The 14552-nt window shown below is 41.2% G+C and overlaps 1 protein-coding gene across 1 annotated transcript in view; it reads right to left on the bottom strand.

The window, feature by feature from the left end:
- CUNH8orf88 (chromosome unknown C8orf88 homolog) overlaps positions 1–14552 on the bottom strand; it is a 27037-nt gene extending 12485 nt beyond the window's left edge. Inside the window, exons 1-4 of the mRNA XM_041657583.1 lie at positions 14538–14552; positions 8487–8585; positions 4325–4398; positions 885–960 (exon numbers count right to left, since the gene is read on the bottom strand). Coding sequence (XP_041513517.1) covers positions 885–960; positions 4325–4398; positions 8487–8565 — 229 coding nt within the window. The 5' untranslated portion in view covers positions 8566–8585; positions 14538–14552. The remainder of the gene's footprint in view (positions 1–884; positions 961–4324; positions 4399–8486; positions 8586–14537) is intronic.

Below are 14552 nucleotides of genomic sequence, written 5' to 3'. Positions count from 1 at the left end.
AAATTTTAATATCCTCTATAACATAAATGGAAAATCTGATCCTAAAAATATGAAATTTCAATGAACCCCAAATATCTTAAACTATCTTGAAAGTGAATAGCATTAGAGAGTTTATGCTTCCAAATATCAATACTTTCTACAAGCTACAGTTGTCAGCATAAAGGGTTAGAACTCAGTGTTCATAGACAAATACCAGTGTCCACATCACCCAACTCCCAATAAACCTTCCAAGGACCTTCAATGAGGAAAAGGTGTCTTTCTTTAGTAATAACTACATTATAAAAGAATAAAGCTGTACATCTCAAAATCTCCAAATATATCCATAAATTAACTCAAAGTGCATCAAAAGACCAAACTTTATAAAAGTATGAAGCCCCGAAGGGAACAAGGGCAAATACTCATAAAAGCTGACACTCATTTTTTACATCTAATCCTAAAATACAGCAACAAAAGAGAAACACACAATTCCAGAGTCATCCAATTAAAATGCTGAGCACTGAAAGAACACATGTGTCCCAGCATTGGGGCAAACAACGGAACATCAGATATCTGGTATCTGATAGGAGTCAAATATCCAAAATGAAAAGGAAGGGGAAGGGCAGGGAAGGAGACAGAGGGAGGGAACAAGAATGAGTATGTAGTATATATGATGTATGTATGTATTATGATGTATGTATGTATGTACAGTACAAGTCAATCAAACAACCCAATGGAAAATTTGATAAAATGTGCACCCTTCCATCTCACTGAAATCATTGTTCTTCTGGTGTCTCCACGAGAGCAGAGAAACCAGCATAATGACTGACACAAACAAATCACCCTGGAGGCAAACAACAAAGAGCGCCCCCTCCTGTGAGTACTGGGCTACTGTGATGACTGAGTACCTTTCTTTACTGGAGACTGGTGCTGCTGCTGCTCCGTCAGACCTTGAGAAAAGGCTTGCATCCCATTCGTCTTGCACTGTTGAGTAAGGAAACAAACTTTTAAACTTGGATCTGAAAAGTCTATGTAACTTTTTTTTAACATTCAGAAGTATTTTTATAAGGTCTAAAATATTAATCAAGGAATACTTGGAGCTAACTGATAAACCCTGAGCAGCAGAAACTGGTATTCTGCTGTATTACTGCCCCGGCACTCAGGCAGCAGGGGTAGGGAGGGCTGTGAATTCAAGGTCAGTTTGGGCTACACAGGGAGACAGCATTCCAAGTCCATCTCAGCTCACTACTCCCTATGAGCGCTGCATGGGGACTGGGGGCAGAATTCCCCAAAACCAAATAGGTATTGCCGTTGCCCTTGGTTACCCAACGCGACTAGAAGGTAAGGTTGTAGGATACCAAGACATCAAACTGGAACTAACCTGAAAATTTCCTCCCTCTGGCTGGTTTTTATAGTGCCAAAAGATGCTATACAGGCCACCATGGAGCAAAGCATCAATGATCTTACCCATTGATAAATGCTGTATGCTGCACAATAGTACCTGCCTCTCAAGGTGGGATGAGCAGTGACTCGGGCATGCATGCTACCCAGCTAAGGAATCTCATTCTACTGAGGATTCAAGCCCATTTCACAGAAGGGAATTCAGGCCTGGTGCTGTAAACCTGGCCAAAGCCCACGGATTGTGAGGTAATAAATTCTAAGAATGATTTACTACTGCTGCCTTGCTAAATGGATATGTCTACGTGCTTCCTAAATATGTATGCCTACACTCCATCCTTGGTCACAGGAGTGTTGCTTCTATCTTGGTGACAAATGAAAACCCGTGTGTTATGTGGTGCTAACTTGCCAATCAAGGTGTGACCAGTAGTGGAACAGAGACATGTATGTCATGCCGTTAATTAGCCATATTCTGTTAGTATGGGGGGTAGTTAATTCAAAGGTTCACAATGGTCAAAGTGAATGTTGACTTCTCAACCCTATATGGAACACCAGTACCTCTCTCACCCCTCTGAACTCAGGGAATAGCCCCAAAGTGGGGGTGAAAGAATATAAGGTAGGGAGGATTGCTCTGAAATTCTTTTGGATACAGCATGGGCATTGAACTCACAGAGGCTAAGGTTACCAGCCCAAGACCTGCACACCACTGAGCCCTTCAACATTCTAACATGGGAAGCAGAGGGGAATATGCCAGATAGCATTAATAGGAGCTGGAAGAGGAGTTCTTTTCCTTCAGAGGCGCAGACACTGGTACGGTGTTTATGACCCACTAAGCAACCCCACTAGCACACTCAGGGAGTTGTAAAACACACACACACTTTGCACAAATAAATACATGTAAAAAGTGTATTTCTCACATCTAAAATTGTAGTAGATGATTAACTCGACAACTGCTACTTCAAAGCAAGGCCTAACATCAAAGGTAAAGTTATACTTTTTCATGCCTTGTTATATTAAAATAACCATTATCTAAAATATTTCATACATGCAAAAATTACCCTGAGGAGTAAATTGGGGGGGGGGTAAGGGAAAGGTGGGTGGAGCAGGAGGAAGGGAGGGAGTGGGAACTAGGATTGGTATGTAAAATGAGAAAAGATTGTTTTTAAATAAAAATAAAATGATAATGACAGAAAAAATATGCTAAAAGTTTTGCAAAGTGATTAGATGTTCTGTGACTTAACTGTCATAATCATGCAAAGGTAAGCATGATTATGTTTACAATCTGAGTACAGACCAGAGTTTTGTGACTAAGCCCAATGTGCAGAGCAGAGCCGGCTGGGCTGGGTTTGAGGTTTGCTGCTGCTGTAACAGCTATGAAAAGTGTGCACCTAACGGAGAGCCTTCGCCATAGTGATGTCGACTTTTAACGACTAGGAACAAAATATGACAAACCTGTAATTTTTCAATAGTATTTTTAGTTTTCTTCTGATTCTAACAAAGATACTAGTTAGTTAGCAGTAGCCCTAATGAACACGGCCACTTAAGAAACACAGGGTTACCCATAAAACAGGTGTACTGTGTTTGAATTGGAAATACAAAGAAAAACATGTATCTCTTCTTGGAAACTTGCAAATTCCCAAATATGAAGAAGCAACTCTCATAGACCATATTCTTAAAATATTTGCTGTGTATATAAGAAAACCAAAACCCAAAATATATTTCAAAGGAATATTTTTTTTCAAAGAGAACAACATAAGAGAAAATGGGCAATGGTGTGAATTGGCAATTCTCTCTCTATAAAACCACATCTAACTAAACTCATGAAAGATACCAATTCTCAAGCTACAGAGAACAAAAACTAAAAGCAACATAAGAATTTACAACTACTTAGTAAGAAACTAATGTGACACCTGATAATAACAAGGAAGGAAGGCCTTGGTGGGGCACATAGTCCCATGCTCTACTCAGAGAGCTCACCTCAGTGCGTGACCTGAGCAGCAACAGAGCTGAGGGGGAGAACATTGCTTTCAGCTTTGTTTTGATTTGTTTTTTGAGATAGGGTTTCTTTGCATAGCCCTGGCTGTCCTGAAACACCAGGCTGACCTCAAACACACAGAGATCCACCTGCCTCTGCCTCCTGAGTGCTAGGGTTAAAGATGTGCACCACCACCGCCTGCAAGAACATTGTTGTTCACAGCAGTTCCTATCCTGGTGTCGTTTGTTTGTTGTTTTTCTCACAGAAAGCCTTTCAATCTTGAAAAAGTGAAAAGTGCCCTGGACAGTCACGGCTACATTGTTATGTGCTGTCTTTATCGGCACCCACAGGGCTGCTCCATTTGTTAATCAGTTGCCTCGTATTCCAGTCATGTTAATGCTTGTGTCTCACAGCTTGATTCCGGAAGATCTGACCAGAATATCTACTTATGTTACTAGGAAAGGGGCCAGCAGGGAAAGGACTCGGGCCAGAAGGAAACCTTCACTAAGTATTTTTTAACATCAACATTAATGGGAAAGAAAAATTTTTTTAAAAATAAAGTAATTAAAATAATTCTATTATGTCAAAAATTCAAAATACATTTAAGGAAAAAAATAACAACTAGGATAGTTAGTTCTTGGGAGGGCAGCAAGAAAAGAGAATTAATTTTAGAATGATATACACAAGGTTTTGAATTGTCAAGCTTTTAACTTTAAATTTTTTAAACAAATATAGAAAAAAATTTACATTTTAAAATGCTGAGTGAGAAGAATACAGGTAGCATGCAGTCTTTAATGTATCATGAAATATACCTTAACATTTTAAAAAAACAAAGCATACACCACTTAGCAATGTCATTTACAGTCTATAATGTGTATATATATCTTACATAGACACACAAGCTAACAGAAACCCTGGATAAGCATGTGCTGTGCCTTGAGCTACTCCCCAGCCCCGTCTGTTATTATGACTTACTCTGCCAACTCCACTTTGTAAGCACTGAGTGTTACATGGATATTCATTCTGAAAGTTAAAAGGGAACACTGGTCCTGTAAGAAGAGGGAAAAACTATTCTAAATATTCACATGGTCAATAAATGTTATACCATAGTCTAACAAGCAAGCATGTCTGTGACATCTTTGGCATTGTTACAAAATATTTATGATAAGTTAATTATCCAACAAATACTTGCTCCACCCTCTGACGCCATAGCTCGTTAGGAGATGGGTAGGTAACGAGCATCTAGAAGATGTCACAGTCTAAAAACAAGCTCATAAGTAATAGTATAATTTCATATACAGTAAACTACTCTCTCACTGTGAGCTTGAGAGAAATCATGGGGTTGCCATAGTTGATTGAAGGTACCAGGAAGGCTTCACAAAAGAAGTAATTTAATCTGCATTTGAAGGAAAAGAAAATTCTTCTGAGGACCTTGAGCTGGCCAAGACTGGAAATGTGTTGAGAAAGCCCCAGATTGATGTTTATTTTACTTTGGTGTTCTCTCTAACAAGCTCTACTTCACTGTATCTTAAAAGTATTATACTTCAGTTGGACCAGGATCACCCAGCATTCCTTCCACCCACCTATGTCACGGCCTTAAAAGGAAGGCCTGCAGAATCGCGATGGGAAAGAGTTCTGGCAAAAGCCAATCACAGGGACAAGGTCAATGCGTGCGAATCGAAGACCCAGATGTAAACCCACACACCTATGGACATCCGATTGTTGACAAAGAAGCCAAAATTATACAATGGAAAAAAGAAAACATCTTCAACAAATGGTGCTGGCATAGCTGAATGTTGGCATATAGAAGAATAAAAATAGATCCATATCTATCACCCTGCGTAAAACTCAAGACCAAGTCTGTCAATGATCTCAACATAAATCCAGTTACACTGAATCTGACAGAGAAAGTGGAGAATAGCCTTGCATGCAAGAGCACAGGAGACAGCTTCCTGAACAGAGCACGAGCAGCACAGACACTGAAAGCAACAATTGATAAACGGCACCTCATGAAACTGAAAAGTTTATGTAAGGCAAAGGACACAGTTAATAGAAAAAAACAGCAGCCTACGAAATGGGAAAAGATGTGGGGGAAAGCCCCACATCTGACAGAAGGATGATCTCCAAAATATATAAAGAACTCAAGAAACTAGACATCAAAAATAAAAAAATAAGAATATTTAAAATGGGGTACTTATTCAGATGGCAGAAGAATCTCAAATAACAGATAATCACTTAAAGAAATGTTTGACATCCTTTGCCATCAGGGAAATGTAAGCCAAAACAACTGTAAGATTTCATCTTACACTTATCAGAATGGCTAAGATCAAAAACACAAATGACAGCTCATGGTGGAAAGGATTTGAAGCAAAGGGATCACTCCTCCATTTCTGGTGGAGTGCAAACTCGTACAGTCACTTTGGAAATCAATATGGCAGCTCCTTAGAAAATTAGGAAATAAATTTAACTCAAGACCCAGCCATACCACTCTTGGGCATATACCTAAAGGATGCTCAATCATAACACAAGCACACTTGTTCATCTATGTTCATAGCAACTTTATCTGTAATAGTCAGAACGTGAAGCAAGCTAACTGCCCCTCAATCAAAGAATTGACAAAGAAAATGGAGTGTTACTCAGCTGTTAAAAACAATGACATCAGAAAATCTGAAGAGAAATGGTGGAACTAGAAAAAATCATGCTGAGCGAGATAACCCAGACCCGAAAGACAACTGTACTCAATCCTAAGTAATATATATAATAATATATACCATATTTGTGTGTCATATATATCATATACATTTACCACATATATGTGATTATATCATATAGCTGATATTAGCTATAAAGTAAAAGATAACCATGCTACAATCCACAGACCTGGAGAGGCTAGGTAATAAAGATGCTCAAAGGGGTGGGGGTGGGGGAAACACATGGACTTCCCTGGGAAGAAAAATAGAAGAGATCTCCTGGGTGCACTGGGGACAGGTGGAAATGGGAACTTGAAGGATTGGGTTGGCGGGTGGATGGGGGGGAAGAATACTAAAAGCAATGTCATGATGGAAGCGGTGGGGGTGGGGGGAACGACAATGTGGCATCAGGTAGAAACTTGATGCAAGGGAAACTCCCAGGAATCTACAAAGACGACCCCAGCTAAGACTCCTAGCAATAGTAGATACACAGCCTGAACTAGCCATCTCCTGTGACCAGGTTGGTGACTACCCCAATAGTCACCAGAGAATTTTCATCCAGTAACCGACGGAAACAGGTGGAGAGACCCACAGACAAGCATTAGGCCAAGCTTGGGGAATCCAGCAGAAGAGAGCGAGGATGGATTTTAGGAGCCAGAGGGGTTCAAGAACATCACAAGAAAAGCCACAGCAACAACTAGTCTGGCTCATAGGAACTCAGAGTCTGAACCAACAGCCAGGGAGCCTGCAAAGGAGAGACCTAAACCCTCTACATATATGTGACAGTTGTGTAGCTTGGTTTACTTGTAGGACTCCTGGCGATGGGAGCAGGACTGTCCCTAATGCATTGGCCGGCTCTTGGGAACCAGTCCTCATACTGGGCTGCCTTACATAGCCTTAATACAAGGGGAAGTGCTTAGTTTTACTCCAACTTGATATACCATGCTTTGTTAACATCGATGGGAGGCTTGCCTCTTTCTGAACACAGGAGAAGAGAATTGAAGGGGTGGGGAGGGCGAGAGAGGAGGGAAGGAAAACTGCAGTCAGGATGTAAAATAAATAATTAAAAAAAAGCTGATCACAGAAGGAAGAGCTGCCACTCACTCTATGATGAATTGAACATCTACTCTACCCAGCAGCTTCCAGAACAGAGAACACGGGATCCACACTCTGGTGCTATGTTCCAGGAGATCCACTCAGTTACCTGTCTGTGCTAAGGCACAGCTCTCTTGAAAGGGAGCATGACTTGGAGAAGCCAAGGATGGGAGCAGTCCGTTGCATGTCTACATCTCCTGCTTCACTTTTATACAAAATAAAGGGGGCATTCTTTCCTTTATTAAACAATCCATGGAGTCAGTGGGGCAAAATCGACTAAGGAAATGTTGGTGTGGTTTATACATGTGCCACGTAATTTAGACCACAGAAGCCAATTTAGCAGCAAGGAGGCACACGTTTCAAAACTGTGTCCAAAGAACATTTTTATGGACAGAAAGAAAAATATTTAAGATGGGGGGGTTGCCAGGGATTAAACCCAGGACCTTGCATATTCCAGGCAAGCATTCTAAGAATGAGTTGTATCTCTAGCCAGTTTTGTATTTTTTATTACATGCATTTATTTATTCCATGTGTTTCCACACGCATGTGCCACAGTACACATGTATAGGTCAGAACAACTTGCAGGAGCCACTTCTCCCTTCTGCCATATTGGGCCCAGGACCAAAGCTGGGCACTCAGGCTTGGGGGCAGCACCCTGACCTTTGCACCATTTGGCAGCCCTGTGTTTTTATTTTGAAATAGGTTATCACTAAGCTGTCCAGTCAGACCTGTATGTCTCTGTGGCCCAAATAAGCCTTGGCTTTGCTATCTTATTGCCTTAACCACTAGGATAGTTGGAGTACATGCCTGAGCCATGAGGCCTGGCTTACTTTGACATCTTTATTGTTGTCTGACTGCCAAATGTAGCTACCTGATAGCTCAAGCATGTCCCCAGCTCCTGTTGGCATCACATGCACACTGTTTGCAACAATGGTCATTCTCTCATGGGTTTGTAAAAGACATCCTACAACATGACTACTCTGCACGGACAATCATCACAAGGACAAATTATTTATATGGAAGGTGTCTTTCTGACCAGAGATCAATTAACTATACAATGAGGCATTTAAAAAAAATCACAAAAAAATAAACAAAAATATAACAACTACTTTCGAGGAAAGGGCATATTCTCCTTTTCCTGACTGATATGGAAGACTCAGGGCCAGTAGATCGTGAAAGTCTCTTTACCTTTAGATAGCATTTGTAAACTCTACCAACAAAAGGGATCATTAATTTTTATTACTTCTTTTAAATCCACCTCAAGTAATTACTTTATAAATGATTAAATCTTCCAAGTGCTAATTATCCATTAATAAATTTACTTAAAAGAATTAAATAACTCCATTACTTACCTGGAGGAGAAGAGAGATGACGAACAGGTCTTGCTGGTTGAAGCGGTTTGCCAATCAACTTCTTGGTTTCCATTGTCATAAAGACCTTGAGGTTCCATACTTTAATGGGGAAAAACACATTTTCATCTTTTAGACAAAATAATAAAGACCATTTAGACCTTTTCTATGTATGCAAACAACCACAATACTCATTTGAAAACATTAAAGTGAAGACACACATGAAACCCATTTAAAATATTCAACGATTGGGCCTCTGTATAGCCTTCACCACAGTTACATAATGCTTCTTTCAGAAGTTTTCCTCCTTCAGTTTATGTGGCTCTATTATCGTGTATTGTTTCCTGTGTCTTTGGCTGCCTCTTCTAACTACATTAACTGATCCCTCTTCTGTTCTTCAATTACAAATTTCAGGATGACTAACTTTAGCTCTAGTCCTTTTTAGCTAGCACATCAATGTTCATGTCTACAGCTATCCACAGACACATGAAAATACAATGTAATGTATACCTTAGCCTAGCTACCCAGACACATGAAAATATGATGTAATGTGTACCTTAGCCTAGCTATCCACAGACACATGAAAATATGATGTAATGTGTACGTTAGCCTAACTATCCACAGACACATGAAAATACAATGTAATGTATACCTTAGCCTAGCTATCTAGACACATGAAAATACAATGTAATGTGTACTTAGCCTTTGTGTACTAAGTGCTAGCCCCACTTCTTATTATTGAAGTGGGGCTTATTAACTGTTATTTCCAGTTCTGCGTTATCATTGGATGTCAATTAAACATCTCCAAAAATGGAGTTAAGAGCTGTGGTATCAAAAATGTTCTTCCCCCGAATTCTTTAATCACCAACTCTCTTAAAACTCCCCTTTACTAAACACACCTTCAGTTCGGTGGCTTTAGTCACCCTGGTTGCTGTCTATTTTTCCGCCAAACGATACCTCATGTATTTTCATCAACTCTCCAGTACTCTCTTAACTTCACAGCTCTGGCTATCCTTGAACTCTCTCTGTGGACCAGAATGACCTCAAACTGCCTCTGCTTTCTGAGTGCTGGGACTTAAAGGTGTACGCCCCCACTATTCACAGAAGATCTTAATTCCTCTCTCTGATCATCTTTGAAATAGATGTAAATGATCCCTACATCTGACCTTGTGATGCCAAGAATATGTCTACATTATGACATTTAGAGGACAATATACTTTTTTTATACTAGACGAAAGTGGAAAACAGGTTCTTAATGAAGAAAACTTTATTCACCTGCTATCTCCTGAAAAATATAAAATATGGATAAAGCAAACCATTCCTTGAGCAACTGGATACATACTGTCATCTTTTGAACCATGCTCCTTTTGTATACACCTAAACTTTAAACATGTGATTAGCGGTACAGGCCTGAAGGCTATAATCACTACAGGAAAATTGCAAGGCCAGAAGGCCAGTCGAAGCTACTTAACAAGATCCTGTCTGAAAAATAAAAACGTTAGAAATACCTTGGAATATATCTCAAGGTTAGACATATTGCCTACCATGTGCAAGGATCAAGATTAATTCCCCAACATGATCAAAACAAAACAAAAATACTGCCCACCAGTTCAAAATCTTCTGCACTAATCATAATAGAAGCAGGTTACACCCGTGGCATAACCAACAGCTTATGTATGTATTATTATTATAGATAACTCTTTACCATTCGTAGAACCCTACATGACGGTAGATAACAGCCATCTTACTTCCTAGGCTTGATGCAAACACCAAATCGTATAACTTACATAAATCATCTAGGAACACTTCTGTTACATAAGTCAGTAGAAGTTAATGTGTGTTCTCATTTTATATTTCAGGTATAGAAAGATAATGTTCACCAAAGTTCAGCTGATCAGGAAGTGATGGCTAGACTTTACCCATGCAGAGGACAACCTTGTATCCTTCTGACACTTAGGCTAAACTGTTCCAGTTATCAATAAGAAGCCTTTTACTGTTTTTACAAAACACTTCTGCAATCTCTTCCAATCCAGTACTTATTACACACATTGCAACTACCTACTAATCAGTGTTTAAAGGTCTTTGATCATATCAACTCTCTACTCCCCATCCACTCCTAGTCCTCCACCAACTACTAGATTCCAATTTTCCTTCCAGGAGCGCCTCTGCTGTGAGCAGCCCCTCAGTGATAGTGGATATCCACCAAGCTGCTGAATGAACGCTACTGTTTCACATGAGAGAAATACAGTACGTCTCAGACTTTCCACACTACCTGCTACTCTTAAACCAAATGGTTATTCATCTTTCTGGGCCAAAGGCAAGGTGTTGCTATTTTCTTACAGAATATCTTCAAGTCTCAGAACATACCTTAAAGCAAAGCAGTTTTCATTAAGTCTTCAGAAGTAAAATCATAACAATCTCCTTTCCTTACCTTCTCCATTGGTTCCCACTGATTTCATCTACTCTTTTTTATAAAGTATAGCATGTAAATATATTATTACATGCTAATTTGAATGTACCATTAATTGGCTGAGGCCACAGAAACTAGAATTCAATTATCTTCTCATCTTATTATCTACAGCATAATTAGTTTTAATAAGTAAGCCAAAAAGGCTTCCTCATTGTAACTAAAGTCTCCTGACATCTTCATGGTGCACGGCTCCTAAATTCCTGTGTGCAGCCCTTGCTTAGCTTTATACCAAGCACCAAAAGTTAATTGTGATCATAAGTTAATTGTGATCATAAGTAATATTTCCTCAGTATGATTACCAATTACTGTTTTGTTCTAAGAGATGCTTTCTCTTATTTAAAGGTCTGGAGATACTTCAGAATTACAGTAATAAGTATACTTCCTCTGTGTTAGCCATGCTAACTCACCTCAGAGTTAATTTTTCCTGACGTGTGGGGATGAGCCAACCAGCACCCGTGCTGGTGCCCGCCTTGCTTCCTTATGTTAACTGGTGCTGACTTAACACAGCAAGGAGCTTTCTGAACAAACCAATGCTACATTTGTTCATGATACAACACTGATATACCAGGAAGAAAAAACAGCCCTCAAATATTTGACTGTTTTCTATATGGAATATTTAAAATAAAGGAAAAGTCATCTAATGTGTAATATGAATTAACTATAATACATGTTTCTTTACTTAATGGTTATCCTAACAATTTTTGATGCGAACCCCAATACCATACAGCAACTGTCCTCCCTGTTTCCATATGAAACTAGTGAATTGGGACACAAAAGAACAGAAGACCTTGGCACACAGCTCCTTGTTTTCCATTGCTCAGCTGAAACTGAGGGACGGTCTCCTCCAGCTGCTGAGCAAGGCAAATCCCTAGTATTCACACTGGTCAATTCCAAGAGTTGGAGTTACATTTGCAAAACAATAAACAGAAGCTGAAAGCTCTTTGGGGGCCACCTCCCTTCCAGTGGGCAGAGGAAGAGAGTACCCAGGACTTCCCATTTGTAAATTCACATCAGTCAAGAAATTAGACAATGCAGGTGCCCACAGACTTTTCATGTTTTCTTTTAAAACCAAACTCTGCTTGCACAGAAACCCTGACACGGTAGTGGACGAGTTAGAAATCAGGGTGCAGAGTTCACACCACCATCATTTCCTAGAGGACTGCATATTTACGCGATAACACACCTGAGCTACAGACGCTAATCAAACTGTAATCCAAATCTCCATTTAGTTAAAATAACAGGTTAGCTGAACTAGTTAGTTGTTGCATTAAATAACATCAGTTTTTATGCCTGTGTCATCGGAAAGCCTGACCATTTCCCTGACGCTGCCAGTGTCGCCCAGAGCACTCCTCAACTTTCACAAAGGACAGAAGTTGCCAGAGAAACGGCCTCACTGCTATCAATGAGGAGCACCGGGCAGGCCCATGGCAGAGTTCTCTCTTAAAATGCAAATGTACAGTTTATGACCAAGATCTTATTTGGCATAATACCTAGAAATATTCATTCTATTAACACAGTCCTCAGAAAGTTTGCTAAACAAAGTTTCAAGTTTTGAAAACGTATCAATCATCCTGAACGACAAGGGCAGGTGAATGAAATGGGTAAATTACTCTCAGGGCCGTCCGTCAGGAACCTGCAGCTGCTATCCCACTATTCCACGTGTGCCGAGGCTAAACACATCCTCAGTGTGTTTTGCTGAAACTGTTCTCATTCTGAAATTACAAATTAACTAGAATTTTCTAAAATATAATAGATACGCACATAAACTGATAAATGTGGATGCAATCTGTATTGAGTATAGATCTTTAAATTAGAACACCATTTCTTTAGATGTTATGACGTCCTAAACACCTTACAAATGTTACTTCATTTAACATTGAGCTATATACTAACTGTTGAAATGATTAGCCCCGCCTTACAGGTGGGAAACATGGGGTTCAGAAACCTCATCTACATAGTGTAAATTTGACCGCGAAGTCCATCCGTCTCTAAACTTGCTTACTTGTTCAGACATCCGCTGTCATAAGTATTCTGTGTTGATGAAAACCTTAACTGGAGAAGGCACATTTATGTATAACGCCTTGGTGGATAGATTGTAGACGCTAACACTTTCCATTTCCTCAATTTACAATTTTTTTTAGAATATTTAGAATACTTTTTTCATAGTAATGATAATTCAGTGTTTAAGATAAATAGGGCTGGGTAGGTAGCCCCATCACGTACGAAGCACTGGGTTTGGTCCCCAGCCCTGCATAAAGCCTGGTATGATGGCTCACACCTGTAATCCCAGCACTAGGGATCAGGAATTTAAACCCACCCTGGGCTTCTAAGTGAATTAGAGGTCAGCCAGGGCTAGACACGCTAAGTACTAAAATTAAAATCTCCCTTTTAAATTCTGGGCTTCTTGGGGCTAAGGATGTACCCGGTGGAAAAGCGCGACCCTAGGATATGTGAGGTCTTCGGTTCTCTTCTCAGCACCGCCAAAATACAGATGCGGAGAGTTCTAGTATAATTTAAAAAACAACATCACTTTTATTTACTTTCCGTATATTTCCCACGTGAAAACTCGTTAAGATTTAAACTCAACTTCCTGCTTCAAAATTCTACACTTCAAAGTATTCCTTAAAATTAAACGCTGCTTGTTAAGAAGACAACCAGTCCTGATAAGAATAATAAACGAAAAGTAACAAAATAAATACGAACAGGAGATAGTCTATTACTAGGTAGTCAAAAGAATTTCATATTCCATACATCTATTTGGCCTGTTCTGTTTTTCAAAACTCAAAAAACGTATCCAACAGCATCAACACGTAGCATATTTTTCTCACCTTGTCTAAAAATTCCGGGGAGTGGGGGCCTAGAAAGAGTTTTTTTGTTGTTGTTGTTTTTTAAGTTTTATCTGTTTTAACATCTTTCGATAAAAGACACAGTTTAACGATTCGCTGAGACAAGCTGCCCAGGCAACAGGTGGGTGGCGAGCAGTCTGGACCTTCTCCCTAGCTAGCCCCAGCGGGCCAGCGGGCGAGCGCGGAGCCGCCAGGGGGTTCGGTGCCTCCGCTCGCCCTGCCCGCTCGCCCCGCAGTGCCCGCCGCCCACTCGGCGCCGGCCGCCCGTCACCTACCGCCTCAAGACCCGGGAGGGTTTCCGGCGCGGCGTCGCGGCGCTCAGCCCAGACACGGCGGCCACGGCCGAGCGCCCGGCTGCCGTCGGAGAACGGCTCCCGCCGCGCGTCGCCTCGCGGCTTAAGTCGGCGGCGCAGCGGGCGGGGGGCGGGGCGGGGGCGGGGTCCGGGCGGGCAGGGCCCCGGGGCCGGGACCGTTAAACCGGCGGCACGCGGCGGGCCAGGCCCCTGGGGCGGCGCGCGATCGATGCGCGCAGGGCGAGCGGCGACCCCGAGCAGGTGCTGGCCCCCTGCGGGGCGCGCCCGCTTGGTCACCCGGGGACGCGGTCTGCGCTGCGCGGAGTCCCAGGGCTGTGACCCGAGCTCTGCTGCCGGCACCCAAAGCCTTTTTTCTGACCTGGTAGGTCTGGATTCCAGCTATCCACCAGGATCGTGTCCATCCAGCCGGAATACAAATGCTCACCGTATTCCTTTTCTG

Source organism: Microtus oregoni, unplaced genomic scaffold (genome assembly GCF_018167655.1).
Source record: "Microtus oregoni isolate MIOR12 unplaced genomic scaffold, Mior012 000008F_ref0000371, whole genome shotgun sequence".
Taxonomy (NCBI): domain Eukaryota; kingdom Metazoa; phylum Chordata; class Mammalia; order Rodentia; family Cricetidae; genus Microtus; species Microtus oregoni.
The sequence above is the reverse complement of the archived record's forward strand: the minus strand, read 5'-3'. Positions and strand labels throughout refer to the sequence as shown.